The following is a 26,381-nucleotide window of genomic DNA, read 5'->3' as shown; positions in this document are numbered from 1 at the left end:
CAGCACCCCCATCACTGCTGACGCCACCTATCCATCTCACACACCAGATCCTGAGATACTTGAACTCTTTCACTCGGGGCAGTAACTCTCTCCCAACCCAGCTCTGGACTGCCCAAATGTTATCGGACAGAATGGATCGAATCCCAATAGTACAACGGGTCACTTCGGGTGGGTTGTGGCACTCAAAAAAATGTACCCACTGATTTACAGATGTCCCTTTCAGCATATAAGTCAATGAGAAAAAGTCTTTTTGGGCCACATGGCATCACATGATGGTGTAAATATCAGGGGTTAAAGCAAGAAAAAATGTTGTGCCTGAAATGTGGCGCAAGGAAGATTTGTGTGCCTGAAATCTGAAATCTTTTCCAGAGCGGGAGGCTTGGTGTTGCGGTCACAAAATGAAGAAACAGAGTAGAATAATAAAATGCTGCTTTTATGCACTGACTTACCAATATTAATAATGTACTTTGTACTGAGTTATTTAACATATCAGTCACCACCCGATTAACTTTTTTTGATACCTTAAGTAAATGTAGCCGGTAGTAGGATTTTAATTAGGGCTGCATGATTTTGAATAAATATCTAATTGTTGATTATTTTGACTGATACACAAACTCTAACTCAAGTCTCACTTGAAATGCCTTTAATAAATATGTTAAATTATCTATAAACCAAAAGCATCTGATCCAGCCTGATTAAGAGATAAAGAGAGTGGCAGGAACCTTGGTCACTACATTAATAGCTTTAGTAGTTACTTTTCAGATTAAACTTTTATAGCTTAATGAGTTAATAAATAAAGATTAAACTTTCAGTGGTTACCAGACTTTTTGACCGACATCTCTTTTTTGCCTTGGTGCTATTTACTTTTAGAAGCTAAATCATTTAGGCTGTTTGCAAAATTGTATCGCGCTTGATGTGATTTAAACAGGCAGTTACGTCGAAATTTCACCTCTGGACAAGCATGTCATCATTGACATGGATCATATAATGTTATGGTGGTGACTTTAAAACTTCAGCATAGAGGACTTTTATTGCAACTTTCGTTTCTGTCTGGTTTCAGTTACCTTACCTTCAAAATTACCGCTGGCATCTGTGCTCTGTGTCTCAATGTGACATGATGTGAAAGCATGCACAGGCATCAGTGTTGATTGGCTATCACTTGTGCCGTGCAACCAATCAGAGGGGGCTGTAGGCAGGACATTGTTACAAAGCTCAGTGCAGTGGGGACTGCAGGCAGGGAGCGAGACGGCTGTATCAGAGCCAAAGGAGCAAGTTTTAAAATACATTTATTTGATTGGGTATCGATGAAAGGTTGTGTTTACTCGCACACTGTGCACCTAAATCATTTTCCCGGTTCACACATATATATATTTTTAGGAGCCAATGCAAGTGAAATGCTCGCACAGTAGAGCACTTCTGCCCATGCCGGACAGAAACTTTAACCCCTGGTAAATGTACTTTTTTGCCAATTCGAAAACTGACTTCAGAGCCTGGAGCATTTCCTGGGGGCAACATGGCTGACTCTGGCACATTGTATTCTGCTGTCCTAATGTATCCATGGGACTGATGCATGTCAGACAACTGATCCTACTGTGTGTGACAAGCATCTTGAAAGAATACTTACGTGAAAAATGACCATTTGTAAATCTATTACGCAGCTGTGTTACCTTGAATCTATTAAGAAAACTTTGGCTTTTTTTGGATTCATGAGAGAAAACCCAACATGCCTTATGAATTGAAGTCATTGGGGTCCACATTTAACAACAGCAACACTATATCAAAACAGTTTACAAACACTCGCGCAACTCGTGTAGGATACAAGTCTCAGAGGCTCAGCAGGTCATCCACTAATCAGAATATTAATGATTCATTCCCTTGCATGGATTTCCTTACATGTGCCAAAGTATCATTTAGCAAGATACTGAACACCAAACTGCTCCACTGGTGTGTGAGTGTGTGTGAATGGTTACTGAGTAGCAGGTGGCACCCTGTATGGTAGCCTCGGCCACCAGTGTGTGACGTGTAGTGTAAATGTGCTTTGAGTGGTCAGAAGACTACAAAAGCCCGTTACAAGTGCAGTCCATTTACCACTTATCCAGTTGTATGCTCGACACTTCCCTCGCTGCCTGCGAGCAGCACGCCCTGAGCGGCCTGAGCACGCGTGTGCATATGAGCTTTGCTTGAGTTCAGACACACTACTCGACCGTGCATGAGGCTTTCTGGACTGTTTTATATCATCATCATCATCAATGTTTTACAACAAAAGCATGTGTTTGTGAAGTACTGAGCACACGACTGGATAAATGAGACTTGGATTTTACTGCATGAGTTGTGTGACATTTTGTAAACAGATGTTTTGATACAGTTTTGCCGTGTTGAACGCTGTCCGGGTTTGCTTACCCTTGTCTTTGTCAGATTCTCTGTTAAGAATGGAGGCATGCAGAAACACCCAAAGTATTCTTCATGAATTCAAGGTAACACATTGTGTGTAGTTGATATACAAACAGTTGTTTTGTACATTAAATATTTGCTTAAAAATGTACAGGACCTTCTCAGGAAACAGTGATGTTCATATGTTTCAATGAGCTTATTGATATGATTCAAAGGCAGTCATTTTTGGCACCTGTGAGAAATATTTGTTTTGTGATACACCTTGTTGCATTGGCCACTAGGTGGCAGACTAACCTGTCTGTGACCCTAACAGGACATAGAAATGAGGGCGTTGGTCAGTCTGGCCCATGGTAATTGTACTCCACCCCCATTTTCTAGCGAAAATGCCTAAAATGACATACCCAAATTAAAATGACTGTAGCTTCTGAACCGCTCTGACTACATGCATGCATGAGGTCTTGCCAGAAAGAAAACTCTCTGAAGTTTCTTGTGAAAGTGTCAGAAACACTCTAGGTGATACAGAGACAGAGTAACGGGCCTCTGAAGTCAGTACAAAATTGAAGATTTTGCCTAAAATAAAATAAAAAATGTTTTTCAGGATGAATAACTGTCTGTGGCTTCATCTGAGCAGGTAAATGACACTGTGGGGCTGTAGGCACGCTATCAATGAACACTTGTTTCAAATTTGAAGAAGACTGCTCAAAGTATGACCATTCTACAGTGTTTTTACCATGAAAAGATCCAGGCGGAGCTCCAAATGACAAGTCGGTCACTCGGCTTCAAAACAGTCCTATCAGTGATCAAACAACACTCAGCCAGCTTCAAACATTGTACCTTATTGAAATCAGGTGTGATTATGATAGCTGATGTTGTTTATGACACAGAAACACCATAAAATATCACCAAATAAAGCCATATGAAACGTGAAAGTTATGATCCCATTTTCTAGACAGTATATCGCAGCCAAAAATAGTGGTAGGAGTGAGACTCTTACCTTTTATAAAACAGCTAAGTCCCCGCTAACAGCTCCACATGAGATCGTGAGTAATCCTTTAACTTGTCCCTGTCGAAAAACGGGATTTTGTGTGTTTAGGCTGCTCTGGTGCGAAATACAGAATAAATAAAAGAAAAATGATGTTATTGTCGAAAACTCGAGAGCTTCCTGAATTCGGCAATACCAAACATCACATGGTTTGATGACGTAGTGCGCCTGGGAGATACCATTTAACAGAGGAGGAGGGGAGCGAGGACGTCAGCATCCTGGCGGAGTTAGAGAGGTTAAAGGAAAAGCATGTACGTGTGTTTGCACCCGGTGCTCCTTCTGCTTGTATGTTTTTGCTCCGTCCAGCCGGTGAGGTTAACAAACACCTTGTCTGTACCATTACTGCCGTTGCTGTCTGGATGGTGTAACACAAGCAACCAGTTCGTCCTTGTTGGAATCAATTTCATCCTGGGCAGTCTCTCGTATCAGCTCTCATATTTCTGCATTGAAACAATGTTTTTGTTTTATAGCCTCTCATAAAAAATCCTACATCACATAATCAGGGGAGGGATGGGCTGAAATGGCACGACTGAGTCAAGTAAATGAGATGTACGAGTCAATAAAAGGCTGATAATAACGCTGCATATCTCTTGGGGAAACACGCGAGCACCTAAATTGCTCGGAGATATTTCTCACCGAGAGTTAACAAGAAAATGAAAACTCGAGTATCGACGACTCCATTTCACAACTCAACACTGCAGTTCCTTTGTGTCAGAACTTCTTCCCCAATGTTTTCTAACAACCCCCCAGGCGCTGTGGTGTCCTATTAAAGAGCACCACAGAGGAGTGAGGTGCATGTGTAGGCAGAAAGCTGATGTGTAATTGAAGGCACTAAAGTGTCCACAGAGAACTGCAGTGAGGTGCGTCAGTGGGAGCTGAATGTGGCCTAAAGCACCACAGGCTTTATCATGCAGTTTAATACCCTGATTCACTTCTACACAGCGGCAGGCGCGCTGCTCGCTCAGCTAATGCTAAGTAGAGCAACATAATGGGGGAGGGCCCCACTAGGAGCCCAACACAGGGGGATCTCTTCAAGTCAACTCAGTCCTGCTGGGAGCTGAGCCACTAACACAACCACACAGAGAGCCTCTGTTTGCACACTTCCTTTCTTTTATCGGCCTTATATTTCTGCCAGGGGTTTATTCACTGACACACTAGTTCTCTTGTCTTTCTGTTTAGGCTTTCAATCATTCTCTCCTTTCTTTCCTTCCTCACAAAGAGAGAAGTTTCATTTGTTGAACCACTCAGTTCAGTAACATTAGTGGCACCTCAGGGGACGAAAGACGTTTGGACAGATGGGGGCATCAAAAAGACTGTGGAGGAGAGAATAAAAACTATATGACCTTTAAGTCTATATTTACAACCTGAGAGTGTTCAGAGAGATCTTAACATACAGTGGCATGAAAATTCATAAAAGAGTCCAATCTTCAGGCAGATTTAGGACATCTGGAGCAAACACATGAAAAGGAAAAGGTGATCCCATTGTTAGATGTACCAATACCAACTAGAATGACTGCCCCCAGCTGTTTGCCTCTGCGCACCCGTGTCTCTGACAGTCTCCATCCATGTCAGTGAAAACACGGATGCTTCACACACAGAAGATCTATACAATCAGCACAGTTTCAAGATTAGAGTCACCAATTCAGTATCTGACCAAATGTCTCCCCTTCTGTTCCTGAGATATGACGTTAAAACATGATGATGTCACAGTCAAGCTGACCTTTGACCTTTTGACCTTCATTATTTCATCCTGTGAAATTTTGTCATAATTAGCGTATAAATTATTGAGTTGTGAGGTCACACTGACCTTTGACCACAAAATTCTGATCACTTTATTTGTCAGTCCCAGTGGACGTTTGTGCCACATTTAAAGAAATTCCCCTGAGGCGTTCTTGAGATACCGTGTTCACAAGGATGGGACTAAGGGACAGTCTGAAAACATAATGGCGGCCATGGCTATTGCCGGCGTGGAGGCATCATAACAAAATCACTGGCAGTAAAACATGTGACTGTTGCTTAGCTGTTGTTTCAGAACCATGGACAGCACTGTGCTTCTCTTCACAGTGCAAGCGAGGGTCCACGTCAGCCTCCGGCAGTTAACAGGACGACTGGGACATGAGCTCACCGTCCTCCTCCTGCAGACACCGTGTTAAAGTGAAACTAAGAGGACGCTGCTGGGTCTGGAGTGAATGTCAAATATCCAACGTAAAACTAACGTCACCATGGTGAGGCAGCTGCGGCAGGTGTGGAGCAGGAGATCAAAGCATGTGCAGTCGGCCAGTATTGCCGTCACAAAAATGGAGCAACACAGGGACGTCCGCAGAGGGGTCCGTGCAGACCCTTAAGGACATGGGTGGATGATGACGTTTATGTCACACAGACAAAAAGCAGACCCTCGTGGACACGTGGAAACTATGAACTGACCCTTAAGCAGGATTTATGCTTCTGTGTTGAATCGACGCCGTACCAACGGCATAGGCTGTAACCTTCACCATAACCTGACATGCACCTCGCCAGAAATGTAACCACACGTCACAGTGACGCAGACCTGCTGTCTGTTTCTGTAAGCTGACACCATTTCCCTCAGTGGAAGCAGAGCTCTGATTTACTTTTACTATACAGATTTTTTTAAGTCTTGTGTGTGATTCATCCTGGCTTCATATAAGTATCTCTGCTAGCTGCTAGGCTAATTTATACAATGTAAAATGCCATAGACTTGTGCTAATAGCGTTAGCATGATGTATTTGTGGGGAAATGTGTCCAGATAAAGACAAGTGTTTGTCTGTGAATGCGATCTGTGGTCGATTTGTGTTCTTGTGTTTGAAATTGTTAGTTGAATTGAAATTGTTAGGCTCAACTAAAAAAATCTTGGTCGACTAAAGTCGCACATAATCTTCAACTAATCGATTAGTCGTGGAAAAAAAAATCTGCACGTTATTTTTACTTGTGTGGTGGTGTGTCTGTGTCACTCTGCAGTTACACCTCCAAAACACTAGTCAGCGGTGGAGGACTGTGTTAAGTGCTGTAAAGTTTAGTTCAAATCAAACTTTATTTATATAGTTGATTCAAAACACACGTTAAACACACATTAAACATGGCTTAATAGAGACAGTTTCAAACACAAATCAGCTTCACTATAACTCGCAGCATTCACAAACACTTGTCTTTATCTGGACACATTTTCCCCACCAATACAACATGCTAACGTTATTAGCACAAGCCTATGGTATTTTACATTGTACAAATTAGCCTAGCGTCTAGCGATCTTTTCCTCTTCTCATATAAAACCAGGGACAACAGCAACATGTAACAAAGGTAACGGCACATAATTCAGCTCCATTACAGCTCACAAGATTCACTGACAAAACAACTGTCTGATACTAAACACGTTTTCCAAACAAATACAACATGCTAACGTTATTAGCACAAGCCTATGGCATTTTACATTGTATAAATTAGCCTAGCGACGAGCAGAGATTTCCTCTGCTCATATGAAGCCAGGATAAATCACACATACGACTTAAAATGCTATTTTACTGTCTTCACAATTTATTGTTTCTTATCTGTGAAATACAGTAAATACAAGCTTCGTTTCCACTGAGGGAAATGGTGTCAGCTTACAGAGACAGACAGGAGGTCTGCGTCACTGCGACTCTGAGCGTGAGGGTGGGTGAGTTCAACTTTCTGTCAACATTTTCACAGGTAACTTAGCCTGTCCCCCCGCCGCAGGAAATAATGGATTAATCCTGGAAAGCTGTTGATGTAGCACTTTTCTCCTTATGAAAGTAACACGGTGATTATTCAACCAATGAGAATTTGGTCGGACGAGAGCATAGCGACCAAATAATCGACTAGTCGAACAGGAGACTACAGCCCTAGAAACTGTTGCTATGAAACCATGTGTAATGTGTGTTTAATGTGTGTTTTGAATCAATTCATCTTTACAGCACTTCACAGAAACCCCACCGTACAAGTATAAATGCTCGTAACATCATAGGCCATGTGCGTAGGCTACGGCGTTGGCTCTGCATAGAGCTGACCCACAAGTATAAATCCGCCTTAAGCCTGCGTGCTTTTTGCAGTTGTAAGATGTATTCCTCTATTTGATAAAAATGTACTGCACCGAAATTGCACGTGCAGTAAAACTAGAATATCTGTGTGAATGACTGTGCTTCATGCACATTTATGTCAATGCACAGGGCCTCACACCCGCTCTGAGACGGCCCCGCCTCCCTGGAATCCAGCTGATGGAAATCCATCGTAGCGACGGAGAACTTAAATGCCTGTGTACAGGCACAAACCACAGTTGATCCCATGCAGCTTGGTCATGACAGCTTTTACTGATCAAACTAAGGAGAAAAGACTGAACAAGAATGCTAGAAGAACATCCAACGTTGGAGGGATCTGATGCATGTCGTATGCCAGTGTAGAATAATAACGTGTGGTCACTTTGTGCCACAGGACGACAAAGGGAAGATTAAACTTGTTTAAAGATGCTCATATAACGTAGCGTGTTGTGTATGGGGTCTTCAGTGGATGACTTAACAGATGAAGCAACCTGCATGCAGGAGGAAACCTGCCTGTGTGTTCCATATTAAAACCAGCTCAAGCAGCCCCCCCACTGAGCTCCACACTGCCTCCCTCCTTCATCCTCCCTCCTCCCCCTCTCTCAGGTCCGTTTTCTTGGCTCACCATCAGCCTCCCTCACCTTTTGCCGAGCATCTCAGCTTGTGGAAATGAGAAATATAGGTCAGTGGTGTCAGCACTGGCACCGCTCATCCTCTGCAGATGAAGCTGCTCTAGGAGGAATACTGTACACTGCGTACTTCAAAGGAGATTTCTGCAGGATATTTCATGTCACATCCTGTTATTTCGAAAGTGCGGCATGATTTGCTGAGGCCGAGAGCAGCTAATCATATTTGATACGCTTCAGTCTGTACACATGCTCATGATTCCTTTCTATGGTGAGTTTTGTGAGTCATTTAATGTTGAAACTCGCCAGTGTGCAGAAAGAAGTCATTAACCATCTCATTAAGATTTATGCATGTGCCGCTCTGATCACAGTAAACAACATTAAACTATCAGTAAATATTTCCGACATCAAGCATACAAGTGAACACATTCTGCAGGATGAATTCCTCTTGACCTATTTTACAAAGACGAGATATTTAATGTTCAAACTGACAAACTTTATTGTGTTTTTTGTAAATATAAATCAAAATCTGATGCCTGCAACACCTCCAAAAAGGTTGGAACAGGAGTGAGAAAAGACGGGAAGCTGTTGAATGAAAACACCTGTATGAAACACTTTAGTCGCAGGTGCAGGGTTCACCAATTAATGACAAACTGTGTGGGCAGATAGTGCAACAGTTTAAACATTTAGAGAATTGAGTGATGTTACCATCTACAATCCATTACAGGCTGCACTTCATCAAAAACTGACTGACTGTATAAAGGATATTATTACATGAGCTCAGGGACACTCTGGAAAACCACTGTCAGTAAACACATCGCTGCATCTCCCAGTGACAGTGAAGACTCTACCATGCAGAGTGAAAGCCAGATATCAGCAACATCCAGACTTCTCTGAGCTCATCTGAGACGGACTGACACAAAGTGGTCTGACCAGTCCATCATGGACGTCCTGTCCTCCGGGACCATCCAGACTGTTACCAGCTCAAAGCTCAAAGCCAGCATCTGTGATGGGATGGAGAGGTGCATCATGGGTAACTTCACACCTGTGAAGGCTCCATGAATGCTGAAAGGTACATCCATGTTTTGGAGTAACATATGCTGCCATCTAGATGCCGTCTCTTTCAGGGACGTCCCGTCTTATTCCAGCGAGACAATGAGACACATTGTGACGTGTCCCAACAGCGTGTCTCCATAGTGACAGAGTGCAGGTACCAGACTGACCTGCCTGCAGTCCACACCTGTCTCCCGCTGAACATGTGTGGGACATGATGAAGCGCAAAATACGGCAACTGAGACCCCGGACTGCTGAGACACTGACGTCGTTCCAGCGTAAAACTTAACAGTTGACGTCCTCAGTGCTGTTAAACGCACAGGTGACGTCACACGGTGGGAAACATGCTGCTGTCACACCTCTTTTGGAACGTGTTGCAGGCATCAAATTCAGAATGAGTGTATATCTACAAAAACAATAAAGTTTATCAGTTTGAACATTAAATATCTCGTCTTTGTGCTGTATTCGGTTCAAGAAAGATCAAAAAGAATTTGCAAATCACTGCATTATGTGTTCCTTTATGATTTACACAGCGTCCCAACTGTTTTGGAGTTGGAGCTGTAGGCAGGAGGAGGAAATGACTGATCCTGCTTTTGTTTTTGATGATTGATATTTAAAGCTCATTTCAATCAATTGTCAAAGAATTTAATTTTAAAAAAAAAAACAAAAAACAAGTGAACCAAACTGAGCAGCATTCTGTGCCAGCTTTTTGTTCTTGGCGGTTTTTGAGCTCCAAAAAGATGCACGATAGATTTGATTTACGCAACGTTTCTTCAACTTCAGTCGCATGCAGTGATGTTAAAGAGGCAACAGATGGGATTTGTTGTTTTTAGCTTGGCGCCACCTAGCGTCAGTGGTGTTGCGTCGCACTGTGGCAACGACCAAATTGAGCGTGGGGATCAGAGATAATGAATAAAATGTAGGCTGTAAAGCCACCAGTATACCTCTATGTATATGTAGAATGAGAAGGTGTGTGGACACTCTACTAAATAAATGAGTAAAAAGACCGAGCAACAATTATCAGATTTATCTCAAGAAAAAACAAATAGTAATGCAAATAATTATAGCAGAATGCACAGTACCAGTACAAACAGCTCACAGTAAATGATACCAATATGTACAGTATCAGTACAAACAACAGTAGACACAGTGGAATTATACCAATATGCACATGTCAACAGTCCCCATTCTAGAATAAACGCTACCATATGGAAACCATGCGGCCGGTTGGAGCTCAAATTGAATGGGAAACAAAGTCCAGTGTTCACTTAGCTGGGCGTAACTTAGCTGGGCGATGTCCGTGGATAGCTGCCTCCGTGAGAAGAGAACAGAAGGAAGGGAGGGGGGTATCACTGTCCGAGGGCTGCCGTAGAATGGCAACCAGGATGTCAGCCGACCAACACTCGCTACCCGCTCCCTGGTTGCGGCGATTTGCAATGCTGGCCAGGTAGGAATGAACTAGCAGCCAGTACAGTACAGTCCTCTCTGGTCTAGCTAACATTTAGCCGTGTTACTTACTGATCCATTAGAAAGAAAGCTAGCTGGACATGGGTTTTGAAGCCTCTTTGGTCACGGAGCTCCCTCCATCTCTTGAACGCCTGACTGAGGTTTACTCTTGTTTTTCCTCTTCTTTTATCACTCTCCTTTTTGCTCTTCTTTGCCTCCTCACACAGAGGAGCTCCTTTTCTTTTGCTAGGCCGTTTTTCACTTGTCTCCAAACTTTGTCCGTCTGCCATTGTGCTCGTGACTCAACTATCTCATGCCCAACTCCTCATAAGGACCAGCTCCAGTCCCTGATTGGCTGACCCACCAGTTTCACAACACATGACGCGTTTCCTGCCGTAAAGCAGATTCTTTCCGTGAAATTTCGCTCCTGGTGGCAGAAGCTTATTGCAAAGATTGCAAAGCCACTAAGTAACCTATGTAAACGCTGATAGTCTGATTTTACTGTGGACACTACCCTGTGCAACCCACATTATTTTCATCATGATATATTTAGGAAAAGATGCTGTCTGTTGCCTCTTTAAAGTACAGATTATCAAACGGTAAATAAACATATCTTCTTTCATTCTTTTGAAACAGTTCTCTTAGCAGCAGCAACCCCAACTGTGTGATGTCATTATGCAGGACATTTCTGCTGAGATCTTCTTGCAAAGGCCCAGTATTATAAAGGTGTCATTCATGTTGCATCAGTGACAGTAGTATTGTTAATTTGCATATATATTAATGCATAACTATACTGAAATATTTTGAAGTCTCACACTGTAACAGGTAATGTTAGAATGACTGCCACTTCTAATTGTTGTCATGTACAATTGGTTTGTTCTGCATGTATCAGTCTCAACTTTAAAGGGCTGTATTGCTGTAAAGCCAAAATACCCCCCCCCCCAACACACACACATATTGCACATGTGCCACTACAGCTGATTATTACTACTCATACATAAGTTATATCCAATTCTAATGGACACATTGCAATGAAATTAGCGCCCCCATCAATTTTAATGTCCCCATGACCGTTTCTCTACCGTCAAGACAAACTTTACATTTCTAGCTCTCTCAGAACTTCAGTTTGTTGCACCCAACACTTGTGAGTGATAACTGCTTTTATGGGGGGTCATTATTGTCATCTTTTACTTTTGTTGTCTCATTGTTTTATGTCACATGGCACTTGAAATGTAGATTTTTTGTTCTGCTTTGTGCACTTACTTCTTTGGGTGTTTACATTGGGATAAGTGTTCAGCCTCCTGCCATACAACACTCCTCTGAGAGTTTTCCTAACAACAATCCCTCCACTGGCTGCCATGTGTTCCTGGCGGGACCTCAGTGACTACAGAAGAAACAGTGCACTTTGAATAATAGATGTGTAAAAATGGAAAGCAGGCTCCAGTGGGCTTTGGCTGGCAGTTATTTTTGTTGGGTGCTGGGCCAACAGCGCAGACATGAAGTTTTTTCAGTGAGTTGAGGCATCCGACTGGTACCGATTCAAATCTCTCAACAGAAAATGAAACGTGTTATAACTCTGTAAACACATGGAGATGCTTTGGATAAAACCCTGGGACAAGAGAAGAAAAGCTGCCTGTGCTGTTACTAAAAAAAGACATTTAAAAATTGTAATGTTGTATTTTTTTTTGCTCTACTCAACTGACTGTATTAAAAGAGGATCAGGATCTACAAATCAGAGTCCAGCTTCCTTCGACTGAGTTCTTACTGCTGTTTTAAAAAAAGGGGTGAAGTCCGCACACTGTTGTAGCTCCTCAAATGTTTATTGTATAAGATCAACATTTCGATTACATAAATCTTCGTCATGTAGGCGAATGGAAGGGCAGGGAAGTTTGCTCTCTCTGCCTTCTGCATTCCATCCCAGCCAACATTCGTATGTTGGGCCCATGTAGGTAGTAAATGGGCTAACAAAATGGGCCCCAGAGCATGTGAGTGGAGTGGAAGGATTTTGTGTTGAGCGAGGAGCGGCTATTTTTTTAAAAGGTGGAGCGGAGCCTTATCTCTCGCTCCAATTTCGCTCTGGTGGCTCATGCCCCACCCAGAATGCATCTTTGCACCTGCGCACACCCACACTATTTTCTTTCAAAACTATGGAGTTTACTGTGTACTTCAGAAAAGAAACTGAGAAGAGAAGCAGCGGTACCTTGGAGAATGGTCCCTAACTGCGGGGAGAGGCGAGAGGGCTTCCCCAGAGGTTGGCAGCTTAACCCGGTCCGTCTCCTTTACACTTTGACTTATTTCCACCCTGCCGACAGCGGTACCATGGAGAATGGTCCCTAACTGCGGGGAGAGGGCTTCCCCGGAGAATCTACCAAGCTCATGTTTTATTTGTGAATAGAAGATTACAGGTTAGGGTAGTACGACGCAGTTTTTTTGAGCGGAGTGGTGAGCAAGTGGAGCAGGATAAAATTTATGATGGAGTGGAGCAGAGCGAAGAATGCGCAGAACCAAGCGGAGCGGACATGTGGCGCAAAGTGACAGGTCTGCGAGCTCCGCTCACAAGCTCTGATGGGCCCTATATGGGATTGTCCATGAGTTCCATAATGGCCCCATTCCAGTTGCCCACATGGTTGGGTTTAATCAAGTGGGCCCCACATAGGTTATGCTAGGGCTACCTGGGTACCAAGTGGGTATGGGCCCAAAATTGGCATCTTATCTGGGCCCTTATTGGGTAAACTCACTCATGTGTGCAACTGGCATGGGGCCAATGTGGAACCTGTGGACAATCCCACATAGGGCCCATTTTCACGTCCATTTACGACCCACATGGGCCCCACACGCAAATGTTGGCTGGGATGTAGGCTAATGGAAGGGCAGAGAGGTGGGCTGTCTCTGCCTTAGGCATTCCACGTAGGCAAATGGAAGGGCAGAGAGGCCCCAGAACAGAGCCATACCACCAAATATAATACTGCAAATGGTATTTAAGTTCACTTTGACTGAAGTGGTCCTGACTGAACTAAGGTATTTTAGTAAAACTTCATGTGTGTGGGAAGCACCGAGCATACAACTACCAAACTACTGTAATCCAGACACTAAAAATATATAAAGGCAACAGCGAAAGACTTGCTTGCAAAATAAAAAAAAAAAAAGGGAAAATCTGGGACTTGAGATGTTCACAAATCCACACACACACACACACACACACACACACACAGAGCAAAAGACATTCAGAGAGTGAATATGTTTCTGTCTCAGGCAGAAATGTTATGTACTGTTGCAAATAAGATGTGTCTCTGCGACTGTCGTTACTATTAGTGGACTATCTATTTTAGTGAGTGAGTGGTTTTACTAACAGGATGACTGTTTGACTGACTGCCTCATAAACTAAATGGCCGATTTTCCTGACAGTGACGAGTGAATCTACTGCAGGCTCACAGAGCAAACAGTGCAGTCAGGATGGAGGGATGGCAGAGTGATAAATCACAGAGCAGAATGTCTTAGTATTCCTTACGCTCTCTTTCTCTGAAAAAGCCTCGGCTCCTCTGGGAGAGTTCGGCTCAGCAGAGATGCTCCATTGCCCTATATCTGCTAACACCCAGTGCCAGCCTCCTCATTCTCTTTGTCTCGCCTTCATTCCCTCTGTTTCTGTCACACGCAAAGACTCTATCTGTGTCACATATTGTTCTATGTCACTATCAGCCTCTTCTCCTTCGTGCTGTTTGTCTGCCTGCCCCCAGGGGTCATCTGATAAGCCTGACATGATATTCTTGGATCAAAAGTGCAAATAAAGGCAAAAGCCAGACCGCATCTCGCTGCAGCTGCTTTCATTTTGATTTGGAGAACTTTTAATAAATGCAACCAGGTCAGACACATGCAAGACCAATCACCACACTATGAAGGGAGTTTACTGTGTAATGACTAGTTTTCAGGCTTAGGCTAAGAGTCATGTTTTATTTGCTCTTAATCTGCCTCTAATATGCTTATTAGCCTAAAATCAAAGTAGAAAATATATTGGAACTTATCAGTGGAGTCTGTGAGGTTTGTGGTGAAACTGACGACATATATGAGCTTAAAGCAGCATCAGAACCAATGGATAAAACTAGGGATGCACGATATTGGATTTTATTCAGATATGCCGGTAGATAACAACTTATTTGGCCGATTATATTTACTGATATTGATATATCCACTTTTAGTCCCCACCTAATTTTAATGATCATCAAGTGTCTGCTGTAGTGGAATTAACATCATATTATACATGCATACTCTTATTGTGACAGCCCAGCAGCAGATGGAGACATGAAATACAACACTTCTCAGTGTATGTAATCTTACTATGTAATGAGGAAAACTCTGTGTGTGTGTGTTCCATGTTTTACTCCTCACTGACTTGGTCAATCCATGTGAAATTTGGCACAGTGGTAGAGGGTCATGGGAGGATGCCAATGAAGCAATATTACATCAATTGGCCAAAGGGGGGCGCTATAGCAACCCATTGAAATGTCAAACTTTGAATGGGCATATCTCATGGCCCGTATGTGGTAGAGACATGAAACTTTGCACAGAGATGCCTCTCCTCATGAGGAACACATTTGCCTCAAGAACCCATAACTTCCGCTTATATAGATTTTCCACCATTTTGAATTTTTTGAAAAACACTTCAAATGGATCTCTTCCTAGGAAGTTTGAGCGATCTGCATGAAACTGGGTGAACATAATCTAGGGACCAATATCTAAAGTTCCCTCTTGGCAAAAGTTGGAAAACTTACTAAAACTGAGCTTCTATAAGGCAATGAATATTGCGGAGGGCGTGGCTCATCACATAAAGGTGTATAACATCTCAAGGGTTTCACCCATCACCACGCAACTTTGTAGGCATATGACCACACATAATCTGAGGGGACCCCTCCATTATTGAGCCCATCAAACAAAATGGGGGCGCTAGAGAGCTCATTTCTTATCTAGGCCTAACCGCCATATGGATTTTTACTAAACTTGGTAGATATGTAGAACAGGACGCCTCAAGGTGACTGGAGAAATTTAACTCTAATTGGCAACTGGGTGGCGCTATAACAACAGAAAAATGCTTCAAAATGGCTAAAATGCGACCGATCGCTGTGGCTCCCCCTGTGGACCAATGTTGGTGTTGTTTCTAATGTTTGGTATGACTAAGTCATGGTATGGTATGCTGTACATAATCACGGAAACTGTCATGCTGGCCGATATTCATAGCTCATTTTAAAACCAGTATTGACCGATACTGATGACGTGCCATTTCTATCGTGCATCCCTAAATAAAGCAGGTGAACGTCAACGAAGTGCAGCAACAAACCTTTATTAAAACCTCCACTTTACTCTGCTTTTACTCTACTTAAACTGTATCAGTTATAAGGCCATATTCTAAATGTGAACTGTTTACAGAAACATCACAACTATAAATATCATGTGTCCCACTTCAGGAGAGTGGGATACAACCAAAGTGGATGCACACGTGTTGCTCAGACACCACAGCAACACACAAGGAGCAAACATTAGCATATTGTTGTGGCATATTCACGTACTTAAAGCTGTAGATTGTGACTTTTACTGTCACTATATTCACACAGAACTACACAAGACAGATAATCTGTGAAAACTACAATCACCACCAGTCCAGTGTCTCTGACAGTCTCCATCCATGTCAGTGAAAACATGGATGCTTCACACACAGAAGATCTATACAATCAGCACAGGTTCAAGATTAGAGTCACCAATTCAGTATCTGACCAAATGTCTCCCCTTCTGTTCCTGAGATATGATGTTAAAACATGATGATGTCACAGTCAAGCTGACCTTTGACCTTTTGACCTTCATTATTTTATCCTGTTAGACATTTGTGTCAAGTTTTCTCATAATGAGCATATGAAGTCTTGAGTTGGGACCAACTGTCTCATTTTACACAGAGCTCCAGACTAACTTTCTTTAGTAGCAGCACTGTAGCGTCTAACTGAAAATTTTAGGAGCACGACCCTAAATTTAGGGGCACACTAGTGATGGGCAAAGCAGTTCTTTAGATGTTACTGAATCACTAGAATCAGTTCATTAAAAAGATTTGTTCAAAAGATTTGTTCACCGAATCGTTCAGTGCTTGGCAGGAGGCGCGTCTGCCCTGCACTGGTGAGTCTCATTACTGGCCAGCCTCACGTTTTAAGTTTGTTTATCTGGAAACTAAGTCTGTTAACTACATTAGCCGTTAGCTTGGAGAAAACGGTCCCTAGGAAAGTGTATCGCTGAGAGGAAATGATTTGAATCACTCAGGGATCAGGGTTACGTCGTTCACCAAGTGATTCGTTCATCAAATGATTCGTTCACCGAGTGATTTGTTCACCAAGTGATTCGTCACACAGTAGGCAGTCCCTCCCTGCACGCTGGCTGCCTCGCAACTCGCGAGTGATTCATCGTTCGCACAGACCAAATCAGCAGTTCCACTCCCGGCCTGCACGCTTGCTGCTGAGCTCAAGTGAACTGAGAAATGAACGAATCATTTCCGGAAGTGATTCAGTTCAGTACGTTCACTCAACAGATTTGGTCTTTTGAATGATTTGTTCGCGAACGACACACTAGGGCACACGTTAAATCGTCGTGCAACACAATTATTTGACCATTTTAACTGTATTATAAACTGTATGTAGTCGACTGCATATTAACACTGGACTGTTTTAATGATTTAAGTATTAAACATCAGAGACTTGTGGTCAGTGGGATGTGAAGCAGATGTGTACAGAAGTGAAGCCCTGACTGTATTTCTTTAATGAAAGCTGTTGTCTTGTATAAAATATGAAGCTTACAGTCAGACACTATTTAGTCTCTGTATTTGAGGCGTCAGGTCAAACTGATATGATGCTGATTTACAGGAGAGTTCATGTCAAATGGAGGTTGAACCATGAACATAAATTACAGATCACCTGTGAAGCATTTTAATAAATGAATCTATCATAATTAAAGAAACTGGAGACTGAGACCAAACTGATATATGTGGCTGATCAAATTTTAATGATTGTAATGTACGTCAATGTCCTGTTTTTGAATGTGTGCAGCCTCCCGTATGAAATATAGAGATGAATACATACATTTTCGTTCAGTCACAAAAAAGGCTAAACATGTAATTTATATCTTGTTACGTGCAGGAACAGATGAGTTCAGCACTGTTCATCAACTTATATGACACATATGAATATGACAGCAGCAATTGCAGTGTCAGCCCTCGCAGACTTTACGTGATGACAGTAAATACGTCACACTACACACAGCTGAGGTCCATGAGGGCTCAGTCTGCAGGTCCAGAGGGTGGACATTTGGATTCAGACCGAGACTTGACCGCAGCTTGTTGTCTCCGCCGCCTGCTCTCGTCCAGACTGGACTCTCCTCCTCTCACACACATCAGCCTACACTGGCTGCCTCGCTCCCTCGGTTCACAACATGGAGAAAAAAAAAAGTCTGCAAATTTGTGGGTTGCACACGAGCGAGTAGTGGGGCGGGCAGGAGGGGTGGTGGATGGGTCGAACCAACACCAACTTTCACCTGAGGGGGGTGTTATTGAAGGAAAAAAAAAAAAGTACATTTGCGGTGTTCTAACGACGTAGTGCTTTTATTTTGAAAGAGACTGTATGCAAACTGTACATTTCCTGTGAAAACAGAAGTGTATTTTGAAAACAGACAATGCATGTAACAGGCTGAAGTTGACACGGCGTCCCAGAACGTCAGCAACCAACACACCCAGGGTACCTTGGACGTCATATGTGGACGTGGAAAGTCCATGACCAAACGTGGACATGTGATGAGGTCACAGTGAGGATGTGATGACATCAGCAGGAGGAGAGCTAGGTATCATTCCCTCTAAGCAGCTGGTGGCAGCAACCAACAGCTCACGCAGGATGTGCTGATTGTGAAGCGTTCAAGCTCTATTCTGTAAAAATTCTTTTTTATTCATTTGTCTTTTATAATGTAGATTTCTGTGTTTCCCTGGAAACAAAAGAAGAATAAATAACAACAGAAAAACAAAAGATGCACCAATATAAAAACATCTGTCAGTTAATTTGTGCATTCAGCTATTATTTTACAGTCAGTCATATATTGTTTTATTGTTGATCCTTCTGAAGAAGTTCATTTGTAATTCTTTTTTTAATTAATTATTGATTTATATGATTATTAGAACACATGTTCAACTTGTTATTGAAAGCAAATGAGCTCATAATTTTATTTTATTTTATTTTTAGCTTGGTTGTTTATTTGTATTTTGATAGTAAACATGCAGCACTTTGATTGTTGAGCTGCAGCAGGGGACTACGAGAGGCTTCCCCCAAAATAACTACGGATGGAGTTGAACAGCATTTTGTCAGATTAAAATCCACTTATGAGACGTGAGTCCTTTCAGATCCCTTATCGAACATGATTCAGTTTTACCTTTCAACATATGAGAAGCAGAAACTCTACAGTTCTTATTTAAAGCTCACAACCTGTAGCCCCGACCTGAAAACGAGACGTGCCGCAGAATATATATGACATATGAATATTTTAAATGTATGTGACACATCCAGTGAACAGCTGCAGCCTTCTGTGCTTCACCAGCTCCTCACTGCAAATCCTGAAGCTCCTGATTCAAATTCACTGAAAGATCTGACTCAAAGCTGACGTGAGGTGATCAGCTGATCACTACAGAGACCACCCTGTTGGTGCTTGTTGATTGATGTGGTGTTTTTTCGTCTGAATACAGACACCAGCTGCAGAGTCAAACTTTTCATTTCAGTCTAAACATTACTAACACTAATGAGCTACTGAGGAGACGCTCCAATCTGCTAATGTCTGACATTTACACCAGCGACAGCCTCCTGTGTGGTCTCCATTGCTCTTTGCTAATAAAAAAGGAGTCTGGTGAGATAAAAGATTTTGCTGCGGATTATGTTGCTGACTACGAAACAAATCTAAGGTGGAGCTGGTGACTGAAACCCATCCCTAGATATCACTTATTCAGAAATAGTAGAAAACTTTGCCTTCTGTCACACTGCAATATCACAAACACTAAATTATCTGAAGTGAAAAAGAAGCTAATTTACTGATAACCTGTCACACACCTGAAGCCCTGATCGTGACCGCCTGATCCATAAGACATGATGCTTTAGGAATGACAATAGCCAACTCATCGTCACTGTGACCTCATCACATGTCCACGTTTGGTCATGGACTTTCCACGTCCACATATGACGTCCAAGGTACCCTGGGTGTGTTGGTTGTTGACGTTCTGGGACGCCGTGTCAACTTCAGCCTGTTACATGCATTGTCTGTTTTCAAAATACACTTCTGTTTTCACAGGAAATGTACAGTTTGCATACAGTCTCTTTCAAAATAAAAGCGCTACGTCGGTACAACACCGCAGACTGACGTTTGGTTTGGATAAAAAGAATAGGGTTTGGCCTCCCGGGTGAAAGCCAGTGGTTGTTGGACCCATCCACCACCCCTCCAGCCTGCCCTAGTCAGACTTTTGCCACCTTAAGTTTTGCTGTTGCACCCTGTGTTTCCCCCTGACGCCACTGGGCATCGTCACACAGTAACAGAGACTGGCTGCGTATGATGCGGACGTGAAAGGACGGCTTTTTTTGCTGTTACTGACCAAGCACTGGTTTTCGACGTCTTCAGAGTGAGAACAGGTTACAATAGGCCCTTTTACACTGTCTCTTCAAGGTGTGAACACCATTATTCCACCTCGCCATGCTGTGTAAAAGTTACAATCGTAGAATGGGTGGACAGAATTGTCTCACCTTGAAACCGGCATCAGAGGTAGTAACAGCGCCGAAATGACGTCTGTGATCTTTTGGCTTTGTGTCATGTGTGCAACCTACCCCCGGGAGGTTTTAAAAGAAGCTGATAGCAGTTAGCGGCTAACTCAAAGGAGAAGTGCAGCGGCTGAAAATGAGGTCCAGGAGCTCGTTAACACATTGTTGTTGTTTACAAAGTGCTGCCAATGCTTGAGTTATGTTACACACTAGAGGCTGACACTGTTGTGTTACATGTCACGCCCGCCATGCATCTTTTGCTTCCATGATGCCAGCATGTTGTCTGAAATCACACACTGGGACGACATGATGCAGCTATTGTTTGGGTCTGTGTAAAAATGCAAAGGTGGCAGGAAGGAGGGACTTCATAGCGACTCTGGGTGTAAAAAAAGACAACAGCCTGTGTGTCCAGTCTTCCCTGATCACTTTGCACATCACGCAGGTCATGAATAAACACAAGCTGTGATTTGTCGAGGTCCAACATGTAGTCTGACGTCACTCTGCTCAGTCACAGCAGGACCATCATCACCTACTCTGAATGAGAAGCCGCCTCTAAAGACATAAATGTTGTGTATCAGACAGTCAGCCATAATATAATCAACACAAGAGCTCAGTGAGTAAACAGTCCTTAGGTAACAGCAGCCAGCATTAACCTTTTCTGCAGAAGCACCCTATGCTTTGTCCTTTATCTGGCTAATGGCTGTGTCCCTCCCTACAATTATACATGTGATTTAATCTTTTGTTTTCCCCCAGTTTTAGATAACAGTTGTTCAGCCCTCCTCATGCTTCCATTTGTTCCACTTTGGAGGAAAAGCAGCCCGAGGCTTCACAGTGGAGCCTCGCTTCACTTCACCACTCAGTCCAAACTAAAGTAGAGCAGCCAGCCCATAACAGGGAACACACCAATTAGATCTGCAGCTGCTCCTCAAAGCCACATATGGAATATCAATCTAACAAAACCAGCTCGTGATTGATTACCAGTAACAGTCAGTCACTTTGCACTTTGATTGCCTACATTTATAACTTGAAAAATCCAGTCAATCCAGCAGATTAAAGGTGCAGCATGTGATTCTGATTCTCTTCTTTAGATTGTTAAATATTGACAACCTTTTGTTGGTAGTTGGACCAAACCACAAACCCAAAGCGTCAGTTTTTGATGACATAAAAATGAGACTGCGTCAGTATTAACTCTTCTCATACGCAGGTCATTAAACAACATTGCTTAGTCACGCCCCTCAGAGCTCATACCGACGCCGAAGGCTACCATTAGCTTCGTCATGTGACACACAGCGGTGACACACCTTGTAACCTTGACACACCTTTTGGAGCTGGACTGTTACTAAGGTGTGCCAGAGTCCTGCAGCAGGTCAGATATTTGTGGCTGTGACAGGAGTGTTTGGACCCAACTCTGTCCCTCTTTACTGCTGGAGGTGGCAGTTTCACTTTCCAGGCTGTTTTCACAAATTTTTCGTATGTTTTCCAAAGAAAAGCAATGCACCCAAATTTGTACATATCCCACGTGTTTTGAAAGGCTGCGATCATGTGACCAAGTGCTGATGGCAGTAAACAAGAAGCAGTCCTTAGTACTTGTAAGGAGGCAGGCTGGGGTGGTGGATGGGTCACAAAAATACAGACTTTCCCCTGGAGTCACATGTTTGGATCCACGTGAACTTTGAGTGGACTTTAGCCCCGTTTCCACCAAGGATATCATACGAACCGCTCTATGAGAATACGTTGCACAATTTATGTTCTGTTTGTTTTGCCCTGACCAATCAGCAGTGACTGACACATCTGTCTCGTCACACAGTAACAGCAGTTAATGTTTTTTGCATCAAGCGAACAAAGAGTCGTCATCTCTCCAGGTTCATTTACAACAACCACACTTGTCGTCAGTATGTGGGGATGGATCCAGCAGTAGAAGAAAGAAAGACATCCCCATTCTTAATCCCGATCACAAGGCTTCAATTGATTGACTGTTCTTCCAACCAAAGGAAACAGCCAGGAATGTGACGCTGTGACATGCAAAAAACTTGATCTAACATCTGTGATGTATCCAGCTTGGCACTTAGTAACATGAATTTGCCTGAAAACAAAACAAACATGAACACCAGATATCAGCCAAGGTCTGTAGCTCCTGATTAAACCCAAACTCTCATTTCAATGCACAGTATTTTTTAACCCTAATTACATTTAGGTGTGGTGTTCGATCTGCTTCTTTCTGACTCTAAAGCGATCACATCAAAAATTCATATGGCAGGTGAAGAGCTGTGAGTCCTGACTGCAGCGGTAAATCTCTCCGGGGAGGTGGACATAATGATTGGCACGCTCTGATCTCCCCTCCACATCTACTGTGGGACATTGCAGTCACGGCTGACAGGAGAGCAGGATGGGATTGAGCTGAACGGGCCACCACCTCAGCTCTCTGCATACCAGCCACGGACAGACACACACACACACACACACACACACACACACACTGGGAATGAGCCTGAGTGGGCCTAATTATATGCACAAGCGCTGTAGTTCACCGAGTAGAATTAACTTCCAGCACTGGCCTAGTTTAAATGCTCACTGCTGTTTGTAAAAATAGAGAGCTAAAAGATCCTTCAGCGATCAGGAGCTGCAGCTCCTGAAAAGCTCAAGGCTGACATCCCTTGTTCGGGCACATTAATTGTAGTGAGAGTGCATTGAGATGTAAATGAAAGGTTCCAAAAAAACAAAACAAAATCGAGGGAATCCCCTCTCCCAATCACTGCTGGGAGAGGAATCCATGGGAATGATGCAGCCATCCCAACAGCATCCATCACACAGTATTAGATTCAGCTCTATAATATATGATGCCAGTTTGATTGGAGAGCCACAGGCTAGTGGTGAATTAGAGCATGCATAAAGAGCACAGCAGGGGAACAAGTGACAGTCACCACAAGCTGCATGCGATCTGTACTTAAATGTTTGAAATCAGCAGCCCATTGCAATTCTTTTCTGACGAACCTTTCAACCCGATATTAAAAACAAACTGCAGAAAAATCATCAGAGGACTCTGACTGACTGGCCTCATCATAGGAGGCAGTGTTGCCACCAAGGAGTCCATCATGGCTGCACTGTCCTGTCAGCACAGACTCATATTTCAAGCCACCTGACAGTGTGAGTCTGCCTTTCTGTGTGTGAAGGTGTTTGCATGATGCCTTGTGCTGCACACACATCTTGATACTATCACTCTGCTTATTTACTGCTGGTGTGTAAAATCATGTGTTCATGCTGCAGCCATTTCCAGCAGAAACACACTGGATTGTAAGTATGATGGGAAACTGAATCTTAGACCGTAAGGGCTAATAAAAATAATTTAAAACAGTAACACATAAAAAAGTGCCCGTGTGTCCCTTTGCTCTACCTCCACTGCCTCAAGACAAACATATCTTAGCCTACACTGCAAATTATATCCAGAATATTTCACAAAAAATTACATTATTAGCATTGATTGTGATACTTAACCAAATTCAGAATTTTATTGCGAAGTTCATGCAGGTAAATACAGTAATTTACAGGAACATACTGTTATATCACTGTAATGTAATGCGCTTTAACTGTAAGGTTACAATTAAAAACAGTAATTTTACAGGAGCATGCTGCTAAATCACAGTGAGATCACAGTATCCAGCTGTCATTTCACAACAGTTTACTGTAAAAATGACACAGTAACTTGTAGTGAAAGTGATGCAACTAGTAGCCAGTAATTTACTGTAAATGTACAGTCAAATATTTTACAGCATACATGTGACTTTTGACAGCCAATATCAGGTTTTGGGACATGTATTTAGGGTTTTACGATGATATGAAAATTGAAGGTTATCATATATCGTACATTTGCATATCTATGATATTGGAGAATAAAATGCAACCAGACGGAGAATCTTCCCTTTATTTTTGTCGTTTTAAAAAGGGAGACTTTTTGTACACATTCCCATAACCCTTTGAATCCTGAATAGACATCACTTTTCTTGTGCTGCATTCCTTTCAAAAGCATTTAAACCTGTGTAGCCTGAGCTTTGATTTGATTTCTTTCAGAAAATATTCAAAAAAGGCAAAAAGCAACTTGACAAGAAATGTCCTAAAAATTTCAGGAAAATAGTAAAATCTGTCATGAAACAGGGAAAATCAGAAAAAGTATGAGAAAATTATTTGAAAAAAATATTTATATATATTGCAAAAAATGCTTTATTTTAAATTATTATAATAATATTTTAAAAAATTATGTTACACAAAAAAATCATAGATATAATTATAAAATATTGATTATAATTTATACATTATATACAGAATTATATATATTTAATAGGGGTGGGAATCACCAGAGGATCCACAATACGATATTATCACGATATTTAAGTCACAAAACAATATTACTGCGATTTTAAATATGTTGTGATATGCTGAGTATTGCAATAAAATTCACTGTGATTCATTACTTTACTTTTTAACATTAATAATTTATATAAAAAAAAAACGATACTTGGCTGTGCGTGATGATATGATACTGCCGCACAAAAATATCGCGATATTATGCAGTAACAATTTTTCCCCCCATCCCTAATATTTAGCTTTTTTTCTTCAGGTCATTTCTTAGTTTGTTTTTGCTTTTTAACTAATTTCTTGCTAATTCTGGGGTGATTTCTTGTGAAGCTGCTCGCTGCCTTCCTCTTGTGTTCTTGACAGTCATTAGGCCAATTCGCTCAGGCTTTAAAGGGTTTAGGGTCATTCTGACTGATGATTATGATTCATTAATGCCGCCATAGAGACTGTAAAAACCTGCTGTTGCAGCCTTACAGATGCAAACAAGAGCAACATATCAGAAACACACAATGCAGCAGTGTGTGTGTGCAGGTAGCAGATGAATGATGTGATCATGTAGCTTACAGTCGGCTGAATGCACACTGTGTATATTTGCACATTTCACGGTGAATATTGACTCAAATGTTGACAGGATTATCTGACCTACATATCAGAAGCAGTCGAGTCATATGAAGCCCATGTTCATATGGACTGATGCACAGTAACGCTGCTGGATCTCTGGTGATAGTTACACACGAGCACATCACATTCATCCCCTCTGTATGGTCTGATGGGGACACAGAGAGCATGCAGCGTGAACCCACCTCCACGAAATAGAAGCAGGGCAGCAGGCTGACACTGTCTTTGGTCAGGATCCCCTTCTCTCTCGCAGACATGGTCAGGCCGCTAATTTATCCAAACAGATCCAAGATGTGACGAGGGAAGAATGGCTGAGCTCTCCGGGCGTCCTGCCGGGATCAGGAGCGCTCCATGCCGCCGTGAGGAGCAGGATGCTCGGGACAACAGCCGCTCAGTCTCCCGACACACAGACCTGCGCGGCCCCCTTTATTCCTCTGCTAGTGAGAAGCCCGGGGCTCGGCTGTGTGCATGTCTTCCGATGAGCTGTCAGGTAGAGAACGGAGCCACACCGACGGATGGAGGGAGGGAGGAGGAGGAGAGGCAGCGCAGGCGCACTGGGGAGGAAGGTGGTTGACGGAATATGGATTTGACTGCTGACACTGACAATGGATGGATGAGGCTGATCCTGCCGGGAGAATGTCACTGTGCCACAGATAAATCCATCCTGTCAGCGCATGTTGGCACATGTTGGCGCACATGCAGCCATCATGGCATCCCTCTGACATGCTCCATGTTCACATGCCTCTGTCACGACCAAGCAGCCCGATGTGTGTTCACTACAGAGCTGCCATCAGTCGTTATCTTTGTGATTAATACAGGATCATATTTGGCACAGCGCCCCTCTGCTCTGCTCTGCGCCCTCCTCATCCTCAGCAGTGAGATCAGCAGCGCCACAAAGAGCCCAATTTACACATTTGCTCACATAAGAAAAATATTTTCCTTGGACCCACGCATCCAGAAATATTGCCACACTACAGTGTTC

General features: G+C 42.8%; 1 protein-coding gene across 1 annotated transcript in view; it reads right to left on the bottom strand.

Moving 5' to 3' along the window:
* Positions 1-25,909, bottom strand: part of plppr4b (phospholipid phosphatase related 4b) — a 49,062-nt gene extending 23,153 nt beyond the window's left edge. Inside the window, exon 1 of the mRNA XM_033638372.2 lies at positions 25,585-25,909. Within this exon, the coding sequence (XP_033494263.1) occupies positions 25,585-25,656 (72 nt within the window). The 5' untranslated portion in view covers positions 25,657-25,909. The remainder of the gene's footprint in view (positions 1-25,584) is intronic.
* Between the last annotated feature and the right edge of the window lie 472 nt (positions 25,910-26,381).

Source organism: Epinephelus lanceolatus, chromosome 20, assembly GCF_041903045.1.
Source record: "Epinephelus lanceolatus isolate andai-2023 chromosome 20, ASM4190304v1, whole genome shotgun sequence".
Classification (NCBI taxonomy): Eukaryota; Metazoa; Chordata; class Actinopteri; order Perciformes; family Serranidae; genus Epinephelus; species Epinephelus lanceolatus.
The sequence above is the reverse complement of the archived record's forward strand: the minus strand, read 5'-3'. Positions and strand labels throughout refer to the sequence as shown.